This window comes from Natator depressus, chromosome 4, assembly GCF_965152275.1.
Source record: "Natator depressus isolate rNatDep1 chromosome 4, rNatDep2.hap1, whole genome shotgun sequence".
Classification (NCBI taxonomy): domain Eukaryota; kingdom Metazoa; phylum Chordata; order Testudines; family Cheloniidae; genus Natator; species Natator depressus.
Window position 1 is genome coordinate 9,984,614 of NC_134237.1, and position 22,731 is coordinate 10,007,344.

The window sequence follows — 22,731 nt, forward strand, 5'->3', positions numbered from 1 at the left end:
GCCCCAGTGCATGGCGTAAAGACAGGAAATTCACCACAGCAAGCAATGCAACTAATGTCCCACAGTGGTATGTGGAGACCTACCCAACTCATCCACAGGAACCTGTCCTGAGGTCTCCAGGCCATTAGCAGCCTCAGTGACATGGCCCACTGTTAGCCGATGGCCAGGGATGTTTGGTGAGGTGCCAGCTATGCCCGTTTATACCATCCGTGACTTTAACCGCTAGGACGCACTGTCCCTTCGCGGCGGGCAGCCCGGGCTAGGCTGACTGATGCCCCAAGGTCCTAACCACCCGTGACTTTAACTGCTAGAGCTCAGAGCTCCTTCGCAGTGGGCAGTCAACACTGACTGACAGGTGCCCCAATGGCAGCACTAAGAGCCTCTCCACACCCGTGACTTTAACTGCTAGAGCTCAGAGCTCCTTCGCAGCGGGCAGTCAGGATTGACTGACAGGTGCCCCAAGAGTTTGCCCCGTGGAGGCAGCACAACTCAACGCTAGGCTCTTAGTACTCTCACCTAATGGCCAGGCTTTATAGCCAAAACGGCTGAGGTTCTTTAATTGTGTTGGCTGCTTCACAGTAAACCAGAGAAACAAGTCAGGCTTATGCACAAATGGTTACCAAAATTTATTAAACTAGATTCTAATCATGTGGTTACAAAATTGCTAGTGCCTACTTATTTAAATGTAGAGATGTTACACACACAAACAAGTTACAAAACTGAAGCTACAATCCCAAAGAAAGAAAACAAAGTATAGAGCTCTATTTCAAAATATGTGTACACTAAAGATAGGAGATCAGGTGTGGGAGCTTCTTACCCTCCTTGCATCTCTCGATTCCAGCGGTGCCAAGCCAGGATCGGTCACTCAATTCCGCGGAAAGACGAATAAGGGACAAGGCTTAGGGACCCTCTTAGCTGCAGAAGCCTTGGGAGGCTGTCACTTATCTGACCAGCAGATAGATAGTGAAAAGCTCTCAAAAATCATGGTGCTGTAGGTCCCCTACTTATATCTCTGTACTCCTTTATTCTCTTTCTCCTTTCTTGTGCCAAATTGGGGCTGGTCTATCTGGGTGACGCCAGCTCTCGCAAGAGTAGTTTACACTTGCAAGGGAGAGAAACAATAAGTGTCAACTACTGGACATTCCTTTTATTAGGGTAAATATTTTCCCACCTAGGATGTTGGTGTGTGTGCATCATGCTGTTTTAGTAGGGGCTAAGAGCCATGTCTGTCACAGGGCCTCTGCCTGCTGTGAGCCCAATCGTTGTATATGTTCCCAGAGGCACATTGTAGCAGCACACCTGTGCTTCTCACAGCTTCAAAGGCTGTGCTGCTATTTATGTTAAGTGCCCTGTTCTGGCTTCCGCAATGCTGGTCTGAGGGGGGGGGGCTGGCTGTCTGGCTACACCCACGGCTCCATCCATATAGGGGCTAAACCCACAGAGCCCCTGTCCAGACCTATCTGCATTCACTCATGGGACGTGACCACCTACCAAACTCTAGCTTCTGGACTAACCCTTCAAGGGACCTAAGCAATTTGGGGGCAGTCTGCCTTTGAGCCTGAAAAAGTCCTGGCAGAAAAAGACTTTTCTCCTGACTCCAGCCAAAGGCCTACCACAATACAAATAAGCTGGAATTTTCCAAGAAGCCTAAGGATGTAATACACCCAGCTTTGGTTGCATTTCAGTGGGACTTGGGCTTCCAACTCATAGAATCATAAACTTCCCCAAGAATTCTTTGAAAAACCTCAGCCATAATCAGTCTTGAAAGTACTTCCTAGCCCCAAGGAAAACTGGGTGTTTTAGGTTTATCCTAGATCTAAAGTGGCTCAAACAGTTTCTGAATTAGCCTCAAGAAAGAGTTCCTGAGATCAACTCTAGCACCTGTCCACACCCAGAGATTTCCTGGCCTCCATTATTTTGAAGGTCATTACTGTCATACCAGCTCAGTCATACCAGAGATGTCTCAGATTCACAGCTGGTTCCCTGCACTCCAGTGCTGCCAGGCATATGCACCATGGATGGTCTCAGAAGCCAAAGTGGTGATCGTTGCAGTTGTGTGGCAACAAGGGGGTCTTCATGATGACATACTTGGTCACCTTGCTTACCAGGGTGAAATCCCCTCAGTGAGCATCCCAAGCAGGATGTCCAGGTCTCTGCTGCTCATAAGCAAAGGGCAGGGTTCCGTGACATCCTCTCAGAGCCAATGGACATTACTACCCTGGAGGGATAAACCTTCCACGTCTCTAGAAAGCATCTCAAAAATGAGAGCTCACTATAGTCACTTCCTCACTCCCTGGTTCTGCAATTTAATAATGAGGAAGATGGTGTCTACCAGGACCTTGGACACTTTCTGTACAGGATTTTTCATCTGTGTCTAATAAAAACTCTCCGGGGGGGGGGGGGGGGGGAACCTGGTAATGTAGCTTCAGATACTTGTCAGTATCGGGAACCTACTTCTCTAGGGGCTGGAGGAATCAAATGTGTGGGGAGAGCTCCTTTCCAAAATCCCCCTGCCTTTTCCATCCCTGTGGACTCAATGTTTTTGGGGGTGGCTGGCAGCTGTGTGCATTTGGAACATCCTGAAAATTAAGGAGCAAGCATCTACCAAGCTCTACTGTGTGTGTGCAAATGGTGATTCTCAGATACTTGTAATCTGGGTGGATTTTTATGGGAGATACAAAAGTCACCTTCCTAAAATCTGAGACTGTCCCCCGTCAGATTTTGAGTTCTAGTTTCAAACTATGGAAGAACTGGTGCGTAGACTGATTTTTTTTTGTGGGGGGAAAAGTTTCATTTATTTGCTGCTAAGTCTAAGTTACAAAAGCAACCTAATATTGCAACTTCTTCCTGGGGAATCCAGTTCCATACTAATGTTTCCCTTCTTTCATATTCTTCTAACAGGCATGTACCGGACAGAAAAAGACAAAGGCACGTTGTATGAGCTGACTTTCAAAGGAGACAGATCACAGGAATTCAGACGAATTGTTTTATTCAGACCATTTGGTCCCATCATGAAAGTGAAGAATGAGAACCTCAACATGGCCAACACACTCATTAACATTGTTGTCCCATTAGCAAAGAGAGCCAGCAAGTTTCGACAATTTATGCAAAATTTCAGGTTTGTTCCTTTTTATGGATCTATAGCTATCTTGATATTTTTATGTAGTATGATGCAATTTTGCAAGCACCAGGGATTTTCCCAGTGGAAAAAAAAATTTTTTTCATAAAACCATCAATTTATCATTAAAAAAATCCATTTGCGTTTGCGTGGATCAACAGAGATTTCACATGAACAGCAATTAGTTTTAGCAGCGGAGACCAAGGGAAAAGGTTATATTGCAGTCATCAGTGTTTCTGAAGTTGATGCACCATGTACGAGGTGTTTCGTTCGATCGGAAACTTGCTGTTTCCATCTTTGAGAGAGCAGGTGCCAGAGCCACTTCAATGAATGTGTCAGTTTCACTCCCTTAAGTAGCACAGGAAGGTTTCTAGAAAATAAGAGTCCAGCGAAGGGCAACAAAAATGATTAGGGGTCTGGAACACATGACTTATGAGGAGAGGCTGAGGGAACTGGGATTGTTTAGTCTGCAGAAGAGAAGAATGAGGGGGGATTTGATAGCTGCTTTCAACTACCTGAGAGGTGGTTCCAGAGAGGATGGTTCTAGACTATTCTCAGTGGTAGAAGAGGACAGGACAAGGAGTAATGGTCTCAAGTTGCAGTGGGGTCGGTTTAGGTTGGATATTAGGAAAAACTTTTTCACTAGGAGGGTGGTGAAACACTGGAATGCGTTACCTAGGGAGGTGGTAGAATCTCCTTCCTTAGAAGTTTTTAAGGTCAGGCTTGATGAAGCCCTGGCTGGGATGATTTAATTGGGGATTGGTCCTGCTTTGAGCAGGGGGTTGGACTAGATGACCTCCCGAGGTCCCTTCCAACCCTGATATTCTATGATTCTATGATTTGTATGATCTCTGGACTGCGTGTCGAGGCCGTGACGGAAAGGCAATAAGAAACGTGCCTGGACTCAAAGGTGTTCTCTCCTTGTTACTTTTGATCAAGGCTCTTCCTTTATGGCCTTCTTTCCCAACATGGGTATAGCAATTGCCGGAATGGATTTAATCAAGACGTAGCTCCCAGTCAGAACTAAGAATAACCTGCCCAGTGGCGGGCCTTGCATTCTGATAAGAAAATTGAGAGACACCCAAATAACTTAACTGTGTAGTTGCCCAAGAAGGACACACATCTTGACAGATGCAGATATTCTTAGGCCACATGATTTGCTCTTTCTTAGAGAAATGGAGGTGGGTCAGGTTAGGTAATCTTTCATCAGACTAACTTCTGTTGGTGAGAGAGACAAGCTTTCAAGCCACACAGAGCTCTTCTTAGGTCTGTCTTGAGAGTTTAATTTTAGTGGATACTCCTTACACAGTTTTCAGGGACATAACTAGACATGCTAGTATATAGAAGAAATAGAAATGAGGGTACAGGATTTTATTTCCCTCTTTGAATTCCCCCTTCTCTCACGGCCTCGTGGGTGCTGAGGTAGCACCTGCTGGCTTTAGTAGTTTGCCGCACAATTGCAGGCTTTCCTACAGTGGCTTTCCGTCCATCATCCAGGTGACTGGATGGGCTATTCCAATAGTGCTCTGCCATAACTCAGATAACTACTAGATGATGATTTATAGCCTGCTAATGCAGAGCTATGAAGTATCTTAGGCCCCATCCTGCAAGCTCATTCGAATGGAGCCAGTGTAGCTCTGGATGGATTCAAGGATCTCAATGAAGGGCTGCAAAGATCTCACTGGGCTGGTGCAAGGATCTCAGTGGAGTGGTACCAACAGAGAATTTGGCCTGCAGAGTTCAGCACCATCCTACGTTCCCAGCTAGAGATGGCAGGTGGTGTTTGGGAAAGCAAACTTCCAAGGGCAATGAATGACTTTTTTTGATGTCTGTTCTAGGGAAATGGGCATTGAGCAGGATGGGAGAATTCACCTCACTGTAGTTTACTTTGGAAAAGAACAAATGAATGAAGTGAAAGCAATACTTGAAAACACCTCCAAGTGAGTATGGGTCTAGATTGGTGCCTAGTGAGGCATGCTCCTCTCACACACTGACAGCCCGAGAAGCCAGACTGCCTTTCCCTAGCACTGTCAGCAGGGGGATAGTTCATCCTTCCCCTCCCCTTTGGAGAGTTCCCTTGTGCCAGTCAGAAATGACATTACCCTGATGCTCCCTGATCTGCATTTGTGAATATTAATATTTAGAATCATGGACTTAGGCCAGCGTAACTCCCATTCGACATCTGTAACAATGATCAGGCCTGAATTCCTCTAACCTTTGCATGAGCAGCTTCTATCTGTTGGCACTGAAGCTTAACTTGGAGAGATGCAGGTAGGCTGGGCTTTTCAATAGGGCCTAAGTGCATTTAGATGCCGAAATCTCACTGAATTTCAAAGGGATTTGGGCACCTAACTCCTTTAGGCCTTTTGAAAATTCCAGTCTGAAATAGTGAACTGTCTTTCCTTTTCTCCACCTTTATTATGACATGACATTTTTATAAGCAAATTACGTAATATGGTCTAGATGAAATTACTATCAGATGTGTACACAACTGGTTGAAAAACTTACTCAAAGAGTTGTTATTAATGGTTTACTGTCAAACTGGGAGGGAGTATCTAGTGGGGCCTGATAGGGGTCTGTCCTAGGTTCAGTACTATTCAGGGCTTAAATTCAGCTGGAGCTGTCTGGAGCAGAGCTCTGATAAATATTTTTAAACCCGCAAGACTGATGCCCCAAGCCCTGCCACCTCCCATGGGGCGCTCTGGGAAATACTCTTTGAGAATTTCAGCCCTGGTACTAGTCAATATTTTCACGAATGACTTGGATAATGAAGTAGAGAGCACACTTTTCAAATTTGCGATGGCACCAAGCTGGGAGAGGTCTCTAGCACTTGGGAGGACAGGAATAGAATTCCAACTGACCTTGATAAATTAGAGAATTGGTCTGAAATCTACAAGACAAAATTCATTAAAGACATTCAAAGTGCTACACTTAGGAAGGAAAAATCAAATGCATAACTACAAAATGGGGAATAACTGGCTAGGTGATAGTACTGCTGACAAAGATCTGGGGATTATCTTGGATCATACACTGAATGAGTCAACAGTGTGATGCTGTTGTGAAAAAAGCAAATGTCATTCTGGGATATATTAACAGGAGTGTCCTATATCAGACATGGGAGGTAATTGTCCTGCTCTATTCAGCACCAGTGAGGCCTCAGCTGGAGTACTGTGACCGCTTTTGGGCACCCCTCTTTAAGAAAGACGGGAACAAATTGGAGCGAGGCCAGAGGAGAGCAACGAAAATAAGAGGTTTTCGAAAACGAGGCCTAGGAGGAAAGTTTGATAGAATTAGGCATGTTTAATCTATCGAGGAGAAGGCTGAGGGGAGTTTGTTGCAGTAATCTAAATGGAATAAATGGGTCCAAAGAGTCAAAGGTCTGTAACATGACCCTGTCACTTACTGACCAACATGAAACCATATTAAACAAGGTTTGGGATTGGATATACAGAGACTTCAGCCTGCTTAGTACCATGGCAAACACACCATTAAACATTTTTAGCCTTTTATTAAAATACAGAAAAGGAAACAGCTAACACATTTGAAATATAAAGTATTATGTGAGGCTTTTATTTGAACCGTATCCCATGTTCCTTTCCCTTTAGCTGGAGAGAGTTTTTAGAAGGAGAAAAAAGCCTTATTTGACAGCCTTTTAGAAGGTAATGACTGTCCTCTTTGGAGAAAAGAGATGAAATTCACTGGAATGGGCTGGAGCTGTCTTTGATGCTGTTGTTGTTAAAGTCCCATTCTATTTCTTAAGACCAAACAAGAGAAACACACACACAAAGGGAAGAGGAAAGAACAGCAAAGATAGAAAATGCAGCTTCTGTCTCTGGTGTTGACTCTCACTCGCAACCTTGCTGCTGGAAAAACACAGGCACAGCATGTGGGCTGATCAGCCGCTCTGAGACCTGGCAAACTGGTACCATCATCGGGCTGGTCAGGGCATTGCTTTTAACTGCCTTTCTGATCACAGGCATACAGCAGTGTCGCAAAAATCTATAGTCTTGGCTGGCTAAGCCAGATTTTTATTAGACAGAAAGGAAAAGGAGAGGGATAGGAAAGAGAAGAAGAAATAAGGTAGGGAATGAAAAGGATACATGGCGGTGGTGGGCAGAGGAAAGGGGGAGACACAAAGTCTCAGATCCCACGTGGTGGTCAGAATTTAGCTGAAGCCACTAGAGGGGGTGCTGTCATCTGGCTGGCTTCCTCCCTCTGGCCTGGTCTGGTCAGGACTTCTCCTGGGATTTGGACTAAGAAGTTCCAGTTTCTAGGAGATGGTAGGGGCGGCAGCCAGGGGGGTAAAGCTTGCTTCTTCCCCTTCTTTCAGTCAGCCAGTGTCACAGTAGTGAGCATTCCCCTCCAAAGTCTCTTCTTTTAAGGACCCCATAAAAGGAGTGGTAGGTGGCATAACTCATCCCTTCATTATTTTGTCCACCAATTAGGCCTGAGCATGAGTGAATATAGTTCCGAGTATGAGTGAATGCTGTTCATTTTGCATTTGCAGTTCTAAGGAGAAAACCTGTGTAGAGGCCTAGCTTGAAGTGATGGATCCATTCAGCTAACCCCGCGCTGTAGTCAAAGGGCAGCTCAGTCTGGCAGCTGATTATTTCTCTGTTATAATGTTGTTTTTATGCTCAGGTGGCATGAAATGGGATTCCAGGGAATGTTCAGAGTCATGAGCTTGACTCCAACTGTTGCACTGTTCCATAGCCTCAGCTGTACCTAGGTTTCCGATTTCTATCCTATTCCGTTGTTAGTGCAGTAACCTCCATTGACGGCGTGGAGGGTGGGGCAAGATGGGCATTTACTAGAAAATTAGGCTGTATGAGACATTCGCCCTGAGGAGTGAAGTTAACACACACCTCTGTGGCCCATGTCAGCACAGACCGTTCAGTTGAACAATGTGTCAGTGGGTCATGGTTAAAGCTGTTGTTCCGACAGGTTTTTAACTATAACCAGGTGACATGATGGGAAACACAATGGTCCCCTACTGTGCTGACAGCTGAGTTGTGTTTGCCATCGGGTCTGTTACCATGACTCCTCCAACACAACCTAATTTTCTAGTGGGGGAGAAAAAGCGCTCTCAACCCCCCCTGCATGTGATGTGGCTTTTCAGAGGGCAGCTAGAAAGGCCTTGGAAAATTCACCTCAGCGTTGCCTGTGCTTGTAAATTATCACCTCCCGAGCCAGGTGACTGTGTCTGGGCAGGTATCAGGATTCTTAGAACAAGTCTGGCCAGAAAGTGGTACCTGAATGTACAGGAGAGATGTTACTGGAGAGAGCATTCATACGGCCTTATGCTAGAACATGGCATAGGGGGACTGTGCACGCTGGGATGGATGTGAACATACACAGGACCCGTGGAAAGGGCACAAGCGATGTGGCTGGATCTGCCACTAAATGATCACTCACATGGCTTGTCATTATGCATATCCCAGGAAGAAGGAATGCGCTTCTCTGCTACTCTTAGCAGCAGCGGGATGATAAACCGGGCCACATGGCTTCATGTTCAGATAGACTAGCCTTCAGGTTTGGTAGCAGCAGCAAAGGCGGCCTGGAGATGCCAGGAAATCTGAGTTGGGTAGAATTCGTCAGTGGCGCAGCCTGGTCTGCCCTCTCCTGGTCAGAAAGCGGCTCCTGCGTCCTTAGTGGGCCAGCACGTCTGTTCAGGATTCTGTGGTTCCCACTTCACTGCCAGCGTGCAATGCTGGCAGCACAGGGCTGGGCCTGCAGGGAGCCAGGGGCCTGCAGGAGTTCAGAGAAAACCATGCGAATGTCCCCAGAGTGTGGCCCTGTCCATACCTCACTCGTGTCCATACTCCAGGGATCCATTTCAGTAGGCTAAGCAGCAATTGAAACGTGACGCCACAGCAGTGGAAGAGGGCTGGTTTATAAATATCTGCTCAGCATCATGACCAAGCTACAACAGCTTCTCCCTCAGCTGGTGCTGCTGCTGGGGGTTCCTGGGGTGATGTGTCTGGCCAAGGCACAGGGACAATGTAAGACCCATCTGCACATGCCAAAAGAGAAGTTCAGAGCAATGGGATGGAAGACAATGGGCAACTCACCTCTGAGCGAGAAGTACAGCCCCCAGTTACTGAGCCCCCCTTCGGTACAACCTCTTCCAGAGCACGGCCTCCAATAATCGCTCTGTGGCTGGGTGGGGCAAGGGTCTGACAGAGGTCGATGGAATGCCAAGAAACGCCTGGCCATTATCTCTCCTGGGAGCGGAATGGGGCCCTTCTCTATTATGAGAGGAAGGACGTGGTGAAAGCCCTAATCTGGGCCTCCTCCTGTGTGACGTCAGACCAATCACTTAATCTTCAAAGGTATTTAGGCACCTGCCTTCCATTGATTTCAATGGGTGTTAGGTGCCTACATAACTTTGAGGATCAGGGTCTCAGTCTTTGTGCGCCTCGGTTTCCCGCCTGTACAATGGGGATAATAACATCTTCCTACCTCACAGGGGTGTTGTGGGATCAGTACTTTAGACTGTGAGGTGCTCAGATTGTATGGTGATGAGGGCCTGGTAAATACCATAGATAGATCATCGTCAGCAGAATTAATTCCCTATTTCTGATGGGTTTGTTAGTTTAACAAAATACTTGTCTTAAACACACTGCCTCTTCAGACCAACTGGGATGAAAGCACCGTGTTCTTCCAGATTGTATTCCACAGGCACTTTTGGCACTTTACACCTTCTAATTATCATTTCGGTCCCTCCATAAGGCTCTGTCTACACCACGCAGCTTTTAGCGACATGGCCATGTCGCTAAAAGTCGGGCAGTGTAAACACTGTGTGTTGGCATTTTTGCCGACAAAATACTTCCTCCCCCATGAACAGGGTTTGCGTTGTTGACAGGAGAGCGCTCCTGCCGATAACGAGCCGTTTACACTGTCACTTGCAGCAGCAAAACGTTTGTCTTGGGGCTGGGGGGGCTTTTTTAAGCACCTGTAAACGACAAGACTTTTGTCGTTCAATTGGCAGTGTAGACAAAGCCTAAAAGTGATTCCCTGTTTGTTAGCCTATTTTGTAAGCTCCTTGGGACAGATGCTACATACTTCTCTGTATCTTGTACATCTCCAGCTACACCATGCTTAACAAATGCTAAGTGATAATTATTAAAAGGAAATTCCCACCATTTGCAATTAGCAGATACATTTCTAATTGGAGAATGATAATGCAGCAGCTTTGCTGTCAAACACAGATGGGATGACAAAGCAGTTGACTTGTGATTTAGCAGCTTGTAGGGTTCTTCCATCTAATGAGATCAGTCACTCCCCACCTTGTGTATCCTAATCACTAGTTAGCCTGGGGATTTAACCAATGTGCACCATCAAAGTGCCGATTAACAGTCCAAAAATAATTGAAGATGATCGCTTTTGGCATCCTTCCAGGAACTTCAGTACAGCCTGCTAGCACTTCAATTATTTTGGATCATGCCCGGTTTCAGCAGAAAAAAGAAAAAAGAAAAGGAGTACTTGTGGCACCTTAGAGACTAACCAGTTTATTTGAGCATGAGCTTTCGTGAGCTGCAGCTCACTTCATCGGATGCATAGCATATCGTGGAAACTGCAGAAGACATTATATACACACAGAGACCATGAAACAAAGCTCCAGGAAAAATAGGGAAATGGCTTTGTCAAGGTTCCTTCCCCACTCTGAACTCTAGGGTACAGTTGTGGGGACCTGCATGAAAGACCCCCTAAGCTTATTCTTACCAGCTTAGGTTAAAAACTTCCCCAAGGTACAAACTTTGCCTTGTCCTTGAACCGTATGCTGCCACCACCACGCGTTTTAAACAAAGAACGGGGAAAGAGCCCACTTGGAGACGTCTTCCTCAAAAATATCCTCCCAAGCCCTAAACCCCCTTTCCTAGGGAAGGCTTGATAAGAATCCTTACCAAATTGTACAGGTGAACACAGACCCAAACCCTTGGATCTTAAGAACAATGAAAAATCAATCAGGTTCTTAGAAGAAGAATTTTAATTAAAGAAAACATAAAAGAAACACTCTGTAAGATTAGAATGGAAGATAATCTCAGAGGCAGTCAGATTCAAAACATAGAGAATCCCTCTAGGCAAAACCTTAAGTTACAAAAAGACACAAAAACAGGAGTATACATTACATCAGCACATCTTATCTTACCAGCCATTAAACAAAAGGAAATCTAATGCATTTCTAGCTAGATTACTTACTAACTTTACAGGAGTTGTAAGGCTACATTCCTGATCTGTTCCTGGCAAAAGCATCACACAGACAGACTAACCCTTTGTTCCCCCCCCCCCCCCCCGCCCTCCAGATTTTAAAGTATCTTATCCTCTCATTGGTCATTTTGGGTCAGGTGCCAGCTAGGTTACCTTAGCTTCTTAACCCTTTACAGGTGAAAGGGTTTTGCCTCTGGCCAGGTGGGATTTTATAGCACTGTATACAGAAAGGTGGTTACCCTTCCCTTTATATTTATGACAGGCTTACAGACCAGGAGTCGCAGCAAATAGCCGTGTTCAACCTGTCCACATGGCCGTGTGACGATTTTTTATGTAGATGTGCCTTGATGTGCTGGGGGGGATTAGAGAGTTCAGAGACCCTGACAATTCTGATGATATCTCTAAAAATATGAGTGAATATCTCTTTTAAAATATTAGTTTTAAAATTTACAACTTAGACATAAAATAACTAGATGATTATTTTATTAAAATGGGATAGAACTCCTTCTCTCTTACTGCTGTTTCCGGGTTTCCTTCACAGCCTATGAATACTATCCCAGAAATATTTAAAAAGACCTTCTAAGTACAAGACCTGAGTTAGATTCCATTCCCATTTTGCCTACTGTGTCATAGAAATACACTCCATGTTCCTTTTTTTTTAAATATGTCGTTCAGTAAATACAGTGACATTAATGAAGAGTTGACTGCCCCTTTTATCTCTTAAACCTCATCTCATGTACTGCTGCTCCTCCTAGATCAGCTAACTTCAAGAATTTCACCTTTATCCAGCTGAATGAAGAATTTTCGAGAGGGAAAGGATTAGACATAGGTGCTCGCATCTGGAAAGGAAACAACGTCGTTCTCTTTTTTTGTGATGTAGATATATACTTCACTGCTGAATTCCTGAACACCTGTAGATTGAACACACAGCCAGGTATGGCTACCCAGGGCATTTACTCCTTTAAACAGACTTCTCTTTATTGTGCAATAACCTTCACTAATGTGTTCCCTCTTTCAGGTGGGCAAGCAAGCTATTGTAAGGCATTCTTAACATTCAGCTCTACTAAGGCTTGCCTAAGAGTAAAGACCTATATTGCTGATTGTCACATTTTAGATGGAGTGAGAAGAAAAACAAATTATCAGCTTCCACTATGATTGAATTCCTTGCCTTTGTCACCTTGTTTTCTGGGGTCCACCTGGGTCATTTTGTCAAACTACATCTGCATGTTCACATTTTCCATCCAAAGCACAACACACTGAGACTGTGGGCCTTATCTAAAACCTAGGGAAGGCAATGGAAGTCTTTCTATAGACTTGAATGGCATTTGGATAAAGCCCTAAGTCTGTTTCCAGTATCACAGAGAAGCACAAGTTTAATCTAGTTTTAGAGCATCAAACAACTTTATCAGTAATAACTCTCTTTTAATCCATTGTGATTTCTAGGGAAGAAAGTATTTTACCCAGTTCTTTTCAGCCAGTATAACCCAGGTATAATTTACGGGCACCATGGTTCCATCCCACCCTTAGAACAGCAGCTGGTAAGTAGCTGGCTCTAAAAATGCATGCTTTGAACTGTGCATAAAACTTCCCCTTCAGGAAGACGTCTGTGCTCGCGAACAGAATTTCCCCATCTCGGGTCCATTGAGATGCGGTGTGTAGAATATGTAACTTATTGTGTCCGTGGTGAAGCACGTTCTGTGGTAATGCTTCACGCTCTCGCAGCTTAGTGAACAGCTTTATCTTAAAGCATATTTGATATTTACATTTGTAAATTAAGAATTTAAATATAGGCTGTCTGTCTGCCAGAAGCTACATTATGTTGACCAGATTCCACTTCAGGGAGTGTACAGCTCTGGGGCTAATGAAACCTGTCATTGTCTTAGCTACCTCATCTGTCTAAGGTAATAAGATTGTTGTCCATAAAGAGTTTAGAGCTCATTGGACTGATGGTGCAGGAAGATAATTAATCACTGGAACAGACTCCCACAGGCTGTAGTGTGCATTCTCCATCACTTGAGGTTTACGTTGAAATTGGATGCCTTTCCAGAAGCTAGGCTCTAGTACATTGTTGGACTCAGTGCAGCAATGGCTGGGTGAGGCTACGTGGCTATGCAGGAGGTCAGACTAGATGATCCTTACGGTCCCTTTTCACTTTAAATGTATGGGCCAGAACGTCCACAGGTGTAAATCGCTGTAGCACCACTGACTTCAGTCCGGCCCTATGCATGAATAAGGACAGAGTTACTATTTTAAAATGGTGTAGTTAGGCATGCAGTGTGAGTTAAGGCCAGGCGTCTCTGGCGGGCCAGAGAGAAGATAAGTTGGGGAGGAGCCAGAGTGTAGGGGTCAGAGTGAATCCCCTCTCCAGTGAAGTTACTTTGCAGCACTGTCCTGGAAGCAGGCAGAAGAGGTCCAGCTCCTTTGCGCTCTTGCTCTGTCATATGCTGCTGATAAAGCAGGTGCTTGAGAATTTGCTCCATTTACACACGCAGTCACTGCACTCCTGTTTCTCCCTAAAGATCCTGCTCATCCTACTGGATCCCCACCCTTGGGCTCACACACACGCACCGGCCTAAAGCAACTCCTGGAACTCGACACTCAGACCTGTAGATCCAGGGATTAATGAGCCTTGTGGCTTCAACTAGGTTCTCCTCTGCTCAGGTCCTTTCTGACCACAGCCAGTAAAGAGGCCTCCACTGCTTGCCAGAGCTCATCCCACCTCTGCGTCAGGGTTCAGTCTACCACCGCCCCCCATGCCTCTCCCATACAGGAATTGTTTGAGGTGTCATGTCAGTAAAGGCCCAACAAGAGCTATAAGGTGGGATTTTGAAAAGGGCCCAAAGGCCAGATTTGCGAAGGCATGTAGGCGTTGCTGCACTCAGCGTTGCAATGCCTAAGGGATTTAGATGCCTCAATTTCATTTTTAAAGTGATTTAGGCACTCACAAGCCTCAATCCCATCAACTGTCAATGAGACTTTGGCTCTTAAGTGCCTAAATCCCTTTTGGAAAATGTGTTAGGCTCCTAAATACATTAGGCACTGCACTGCAGCAACACCTTTACAAATCTGGGCTAAGTAACCAAGGCGCACATGCCCCATTGACTTTGTCTTTTGAAAACTCTATCCCAGGTTTTTTAAAATCCTTTCCTGCTATTACCAGACTTACCCTGTCCGAGACATTCTGAAGTGGCTGGCCATATCCATCTCAGATAGAATCAGGAGACACCCCATCAGATGAGGAAAAAAATACAAAATAGGGCTTGTTTACAAAGCAGACAATTTGTATGGTGAACAGGAAAAAGCTTTTTCCTCATTTACAGTGGGATCAGTGAACAGACAACAGATTCGTGAAACTATTCCATGTGAAATATCCTCTGCATTATTGAAATGAGAGCTTGGAAAATCCATTGAACTGTTTGTTCCAAACAAACCTTTCCTGATACCACCACTGAATTCACACTAGCTCTTATCTTTCTGCTGCAGCCTGACCAGAGAACCCCAGGCTTGTCAACAGTTTGAATAGGAAAGGAAACAAAAATGTTGTTATAAGACTAAAGTCGTATAAGTGTTATAAGACTAAACATCCACTGTTTGATTTGTCAGGACTGCACAAATATTTATAGCTAACATCAGAATTGTGCAATGTGATGCCTACCTCAGAGAAGCATCTTGATTTAAAGAAGACACATTGCCAATATCATTTTTATTTAGTTAATCATATTTTCATTCCAGATTTCTTACTGGGCAAATGGCCAGATCAGTGCCATTAAAACAAGAACACTGTTGGCCGCCTACCATGCTGCTTGCGCAGCTGAGAAAGTAGCCTTCAAAAAGCTTTCAAAGAAATTGATTTGTGCTGTAGCGGCTAGTTCTAATGGGAAATTATAGTGCTAATGCATACAAATAACTTGCTGTAAAGCCACTGCTATGTTGATTTCCTGTACAATGCAGGCTTGTAACAGATGGCTTCTTAGTGCCTATTAATGGGTTTGCAGTTTATGGCTATTAAAGGGGAAGAAGAAATGAGATCAGAGATGGATGCAGTAGTGGCAGAAAAGCAAAAGGAGCAGGACTGAAATAAGAAAAGGCTAGTACTGAAAATGGATACATGAAAAGAACCGGAAGGGAGGTCGGTGGGCTACAATGGGGCTTGCAATCAGGGGTAAATTCCTAGCTCGGCCACAGACATATGTAACCTTGGGCAAGGCATTTAGACCAAGATTTTCAAAAATAGGTGCCCAATGCCAGTACCCGACACCCATATTTAGGTGGCCTGATTTTTCAAAAGTACTGAGCACCTGGCAGCTCCGCTGGAAGTCATTGGGCACTCCTGGATGCTCAGCACTTGAGAAAATCAGGGCACTTACTTAGCCCTGGTCTACACTACGAGTTTAGGTTGAATTTAGCAGCGTTAGATGGATTTAACCCTGCATCTGTCCACACGGCGAAGCCATTTTTGTTGACTTAAAGGGCTCTTAAAATCGATTTCTGTACTCCTCCCCGACGAGGGGATTAGCGCTGAAATCGACATCACCGTGTTGAATTTGGGGTAGCGTGGATGCAATTCAACAGTACTGGCCTCTGGGAGCTATCCCACAGTGCTTCATTGTGACCACTCTGAACAGCACTTTCAACTCTGATGCACTAGCCAGGTACACAGGAAAAGCACCGGGAACTTTTGAATTTCATTTCCTGTTTGGCCAGTGTGGCAAGCTCATCAGCAGAGGTGACCATGCAGTCCCAGAATCGCAAAAAAGCTCCAGCATGGACGGAACGGGAGGTACGGGATCTGATCGCTGTATGGGGAGACGAATCCGTGCTATCAGAACTCCGTTCCAAAAGACAAAATGCCAAAATATTTGAAAAAAATCTCCAAGGGCATGAAGGACAGAGGCTATAACAGGGACCCGCGGCAGTGCCGCATGAAAATTAAGGAGCTCAGGCAAGCCTACCAAAGAGGCAAATGGCCTCTCCGCGTCAGAGCCCCAGACATGCCGCTTCTATGATGAGCTGCATGCAATTCTATCACTACCCCACCCCTGTCCGTGGACACCTGCAAAGGGGGAGTCTCACGCAACAGGGAGGAGGAGGATAGTGCACAACAAGCAAGTGGAGAAACCGTTCTCCCTGACAGCCAGGAACTGTTTATCACCCTGGAGCCAATACCCGCCCAGGGCGGGCTCCCGGACCATGAAGCCGGAGAAGGCACCTCTGGTGAGTGTACCTTTGTAAATATAATACATGGTTTAAAAGCAAGCGTGTTTAATGATTAATTTGCTCTGAAGACTTGGGATGCATTCGCGGCCAGTACAGCTACTGGAAAAGTCTGTTAACGTGTCTGGGGGTGGAGCAGAAATCCTCTAGGGACATTATTAAGGGGACATTCAGAGGTGGCCATTCCTGCTGGGCTGTTTGCCTGTGGCTGAAAAGAAATCATCCCCACTTTTAGCCACGTGGTGAGGGGGGACCATTCATGCTGAGCTGTTCATGTTTGGCTGGCAGGGATTTTCCCTGACACTAGTCACGTGGTGGGAGGAGGGGTGAAGCGATCATCCCAGAGAATTGGGAGGGGGGTGTTAGTTGGGTTTGTGCTGCACGTTAACCCGAAAACTGCAGCCCCTCCTTTTAAATGGCTAACCAATGGGTGCTTGGTATGGGAAAGGAGGGCTCTGCTGTTTGAAACGGTTCCCACACGTTATAAAGGTTGAAGAAGCTGAAAGACTGTGGCTTACCATGGCTGCCTGCAAGCCAAATTCTGTTGCCTTGCCCTGCATGTGTGATCTCTCACACCAAACCAGCAGGGCCTCAAAATAAGAGGAAAAATATGACCATGTACCAAAAGCACATGTGCTATGTAATGTTAACAGCTTGGTTCACGGTGAAAGAGTCTACCCACTGTTCTCTAAAATGTGTCTCTTTAAATACTACCCTCCCTTTTTTTCCTCACGCAGCTGCAAATGTTTCAACGCTCTCCCTATCATCTCCGTCCCAGAGGCTAGGGCAGATAAGAAAGCGAAAAAAACGCACTCATGATGATATGTTCTCTGAGTTCATGCAGTCCTCCTGCACTGAAAGAGCTCAGCAGAATGCGTGGAGGCAAACAATGGCAGAGTCCAGGAAAGCAGAAAATGAACGCGAGGACAGGAGGAACGAGCAAGATGAGAGGTTGCGGGAGCAAGAGGAAAGGTGGCAGCAGCATGATGTGAGGAGGCAGGACCCAATTCTGAGGCTATTGGAGGATCAAACTGATATGCTCTGCCATCTGGTGGAGCTGCAGGAAAGGCAGCAGGAGCACAGACCGCTGCTGCAGTCCCTGCGTAACCAACCGCCCTCCTCCCCAAGTTCCATAGCCTCCTCACCCAGATGCCCAAGAATGGGGTGGGCGGGGCCTCAGAGGACTGCCCAAGCAACAGAAGGCTGGCATTCAATAAGATTCGAAGTGCAATGTGGCCTTGTCCTTCCCTCCTCCCCTCATCCACCACCCCACCCGGTGCTTCCCTCCTCCCCCATCCCTCCCAGCCTACCTTGACAGTTATCTCCCAATTTGTGTGACAAATTAATAAAGAATGCATGAATTTGAAACAACAATGACTTTATTGCCTCTGCAAGTGATGATCGAAGCGGGGAGGGGAGGGCGGTTGGCTTACAGGGAAGTACAGTGAACCAAGTGGGTGGCTTTTCATCAAGGAGAAACAAACAGAACTGTCACACCATAGCCTGGCCAGTCATGAAACTGGTTTTCAAAGCTTCTCTGATGCGCAGCGCACCCTGCTGGGCTCTTCTAATCGCCCTGGTGTCTGGCTGCACGTAATCAGTGGCCAGGCGATTTGCCTCAACCTCACACCCCGCCATAAACGTCTCCCCCTTGCTCTCACAGATATTGTGGAGCACACAACAAGCAGCAATAACAATGGGGATATTGGTTTTGCTGAGGTCTAACCAAGTCAGTAAACTGCGCCAGCGTGCTTTTAAACATCCAAATGCACATTCTACCACCATTCTGCACTTGCTCAGCCTATAGTTGAACAGCTCCTAACTACTGTCCAGGGTGCCTTCATGAGCCATGGCATTAAGGGGTAGGCTGGGTCGCCAAGGAAACTATAGGCATTTCAACATCCCCAACAGTTACTTTCTGGTCTGGGAAGTAAGTCCCTTCCTGCAGCTGTTCAAACAGACCAGAGTTCCTGAAGATGCAAGCGTCATGTACCTTTCCCGGCCATCCCACATTGATGTTGGTGAAATGTCCCTTGTGATCCACCAGTGCTTGCAGCACCATTGAAAAGTACCCCTTACAGTTTACGTACTGGCTGCCAAGGTGGTCCAGTCCCAAGATAGGAATATGCATTCCGTCTATCGCCCCACCACAGTTAGGGAATCCCATTGCAGCAATGCCATCCACTATGACCTGCACATTTCCCAGAGTCACTACCCTTGATAGCAGCAGCTCAGTGAACGCGTTGGCTACTTGGATCACAGCAGCCCCCACAGTAGATTTGCCCACTCCAAATTGATTCCCGACTGACTGGTAGCTGTCTGGCGTTGCAAGCTTCCAGAGGGCTATCACAACTCGCTTGTGAACTGTGAGGGCTGCTCTCATCTTGGTATTCCTGTGCTTCAGGGCAGGGGAAAGCAAGTCACAAAGTTCCATGAAAGTGCCCTTACGCATGCGAACGTTTTGCAGCCACTGGGAATCATCCCAGACCTGCAACAATATGCGCTCCCACCAGTCTGTGCTTGTTTCCCCCGGCCCAGAATCAGTGTTCCATGGCATGAGCCTGCCCCATTGCCACCAGGATGTCCAAATTGCCAGGGCCCGTGCTTTGAGAGAAGTCTGTGTCCATGTCCTCATCACTCTCGTCACCGCGCTGCCGTCGCCTCCTCGCCGCCTTTTGCAGGTTCTGGTTCTGCAAATACTGCATGATAATACACGAGGTGTTTACAATGCTCATAACTGCCGCGGTGATCTGAGCGGGCTCCATGCTTGCCGTGGTATGACGTCTGCAGGAGAGAAGAGTTGCATCGGTGGCTGATGATGGATGCCACGAGAATAGATATTTATAGAGAACGACGAGAGGACCTGCGAGGTGGATTCATGAGAGCAGCAGAGCACAGTTGCAGCGGAAGCGGTGGATGACGACGGTTAACACCACGCACATTTCCCAAGGAAGAACACGCATACCCGGGAGCCCATGACAGACAACATGGAGAAATTTGCTATTGAGACAATAGCAGCAGAGCAGAGTTGCAGCAGAAGCGGTGGATGACGATGGTTTGCAGTCCTACTGCACCGTCTGCTGAAAGCAGTATGGCGTCCACATGGAAAAAAGGCGCGAAACGATTGTCTGCCGTTGCTTTCACAAAGGGAGGGGCGACTGACGACATACCCAAAACCACCCGTGACAATGTTTTTGCCCCATCAGGCATTGGGAGCTTAACCCAGAATTCCAATGGGCGGCGGAGACTGGGGGAACTGTGGGGTAGCTACCCACAGTGCACTGCTTCATAAGTCAATGCTAGCCACTGTAGTGAGGACACACTCTGCTTAGTGTGGACATACGCAATCAACTGTATAAAATTGATTTCTAAAAATCGACTTCTATAATATCAACCTAATTTCGTATTGTAGACATACCCTTAGACACCATAACTTTAGATCCCTATTTTTGGAGATCTTGGTCTTCATCTTGCTGTGCCTCAGTTTGTCATCTGTAAAATCAGGACAATGGCACCTCCGTTGTCTGTCTTATCCATGTAGATGGTTCGCTCCTTGGGGGCTGTGTATTACTACGTGTCGGTGCAGTGCCTAGCACCATAACACCCTGAACTTGGTTAGCTCCTCTGGTCAGTGCTGTATTTCAAATAATATTTCAATCTCACAGGCTTTCCTAATTGTTTGTCAATTTGTAGGTGGTTTTAAGTCATTTTGTTCCACCAGCCAAATTGCATCTGTAAACAGTGTCACATTAGTACTGAATTATTTTAGAAGACCCCTGAAGTCCATTTTGCTAGTGCAGCACTCTTGTAAACTGTAATCAATGCACGAGACTGGCTCACTTCCTGATGTCTTAATACATCCCCAAGACAGATTCAGAGCCGGTGGAAACTAAGCTGTCATTGAGAATAACAACCTTCCTGCTTATGAAAATAATCTTCAGAAGGTGACTCATGATGCAATGTTTTCCTGAGTCTGCAGACAGCCTGTAGTTAATTTTAGCAGAAACATTCGGCTGAAGTCTGCCACTATTGAAGTCAGTTAGAGCTGGGTCAGGCCCTTCTCCACTGACAGGGTATAATGCAGTATGGGATAGAACAAAGTGGGGTGGCTGTCCCCATTCCTAGCCACCCTGTAGGGGTGTCCCTCTTTTGCTCAGGTTACAAATTCTACTGCTCTGATATAAATGTTCCTTTTCCCCCCACCCCCAAGGTTATAAAAAAGGAAACTGGATTCTGGAGAGACTTTGGCTTTGGAATGACATGTCAGTACCGGTCTGATTTTATCAACATAGGTAAGAACGTGCACTTAAATAAACCTGCTTTAGAGATGCTGGCTCAGATTCTCTTCCCCAGTGCAGCCCCTTTGTGCCACTCCCCTGTGAAGGGAGTGTGGCCTACCACTACTGTACTGTGGCTATTCCTAGCTGCCATACGGGACCCTGGGGGCTGTAGCCAGCTGGCCCACTTTAGAGCAGCCCCAAAGCTACTCTAAACTAGTCCAGGATCCTTTGGGCTCCCGAGCCAACTGTTAGTTGTGATGGGGCACAGCTGAGAATCCAGTTCATTTACACCATTCAGGGCTAATTCAGCCTGGGTATCAGATATGTATTATGATGAAACAGCTGTTTCCAATATAGTCCTTTTAAAATTCTCTATTTAAAATGTCCCTTGGGCCCTTGCATTTGGAAGAGCTGAGGACAGCTTTGTTGATGGAGAAATCTCACTAGGTATTACAGAACTTCCCTCCTTGACATCTTCAAAGAGAGATGATGAAGAAAGAGTGCCTGAGCTCACTTCTTTCCGCACTGTTTGCAGTCAGAGCGAGCGTCCAGTGCTTGGTTAACTGGGGTGGGAGGGAAAGGGATGTGTGGATCCTAGAGAGCATGGTGAATAGTGGGACCCAGTGAGTGTTCCTGGCCCTCGTGCACAGGAGTCTCCTCTTCATCAGATGGGAATTCAGCTGCAGATGGCAGGAAGGGTAAGGCATAGCTGTGACTGGCCCATGGGCCCACTGCTCCCTGGAGGCATTCACAGCAGGTACCACGCAGCCTGTCAGACCATTATCTTCACCCTGCCAACCACCAGCTGCACCATTGACAAATCCTGGACAAATCCTGCACCGTTGAGTGCAACAGCAAAACTCCCATTAGTTTCATCCCAAAAGGCACAAACTCAGCAGCAACACCTCCAGCCAGTAGCCCAGAGCTTTCCTTATAGACACCACCCAACTGCCGCCCTGCGACCAGTGCCAGGGGTGAGAGAGGAGCTGCATACGCTGCCCTGATGGCTACCCAACTATGACTGTGCAGGGCCTATTTCGGAGTCCAGGGCTCTCCCAGTCCTTCCACCTCTCCTAGCCTCTCATCCCAATTCATAAACCAGAGTCCGTGTGCTCACCTATATACCCTGATCCTGCAGCCAGCAGGGACAGGCTCAGAGATGTTAGGGGAGTCCAGAGAGCCCCTGTTGGCCATGTCAGTGTTGCACAGGACAGTAAGCCTTGGCCACACCTGCCTCAAGCTCTTGAGACGCAGTCAACGCTTCCCATCCCACCCCAAGGCTGCTGGGAGTCTGCTGCTTGGCTAGGGCTCCCCTGGAGTAGTTTATGGCCTTAGAGAATCAGGAGCCACCAGAAACTCAAGTATCTGGAGATCCCCAAGCTCTGGTTGCTCCAGACATTCCCTTCTGGTACCAAGAGCTCCCCTGCAAGCTGCCAGGAGGGAGCAGAACTGCCCGGGGCAGGGCTGGCTGTCAGAGCATGATGGAGAGGGGGAGCCCTCTGCCTGTCCCAGACGCAGCCCTTCCAGAATGACTGTCTGCAGCCCAGTCAGCAAGGTCAGAGCCTGAGCCGCCACCCCGGAGCGGGAGCGGAGGCAGAACTGGGAGATCTGGAGTCATTTCAGGCATTTTCAAGCTGCTGGCTGCTTTAGCAGCTGCGAGGAGGCATCTAAAAACAATGCAGGCGGGTGGGGAGAGAAGCAATAACGTTAGAGTCAAAGGGCTCCCTCCAGTCCCAGGCTGTTTAGTATTGTGCTTTGAGTTTCTGCACAGACAGGAAGGAGAGTTACCTGGCCAAAGCTCTAACATACCAGCACGCTAAGAAGCAGTTTCCTGCCCGCCACCTGACAGCTAGCAGGACTACATCACTCCTCTCCCCCCCCCACAGCTCTGTCCCCCTCCTCCACACC

At 46.7% G+C, this 22,731-nt stretch overlaps 1 protein-coding gene across 2 annotated transcripts in view; it reads left to right on the forward strand.

The window, feature by feature from the left end:
• The window catches only part of CSGALNACT1 (chondroitin sulfate N-acetylgalactosaminyltransferase 1), an 85,217-nt gene that overhangs the window by 59,528 nt on the left and 2,958 nt on the right, over positions 1-22,731 (forward strand). For both annotated transcript variants that reach the window (XM_074950375.1, XM_074950374.1), the window contains 5 exons: positions 2,902-3,118; positions 4,957-5,058; positions 12,085-12,263; positions 12,773-12,867; positions 20,754-20,835. In XM_074950375.1, coding sequence (XP_074806476.1) covers positions 2,902-3,118; positions 4,957-5,058; positions 12,085-12,263; positions 12,773-12,867; positions 20,754-20,835 — 675 coding nt within the window. The remainder of the gene's footprint in view (positions 1-2,901; positions 3,119-4,956; positions 5,059-12,084; positions 12,264-12,772; positions 12,868-20,753; positions 20,836-22,731) is intronic.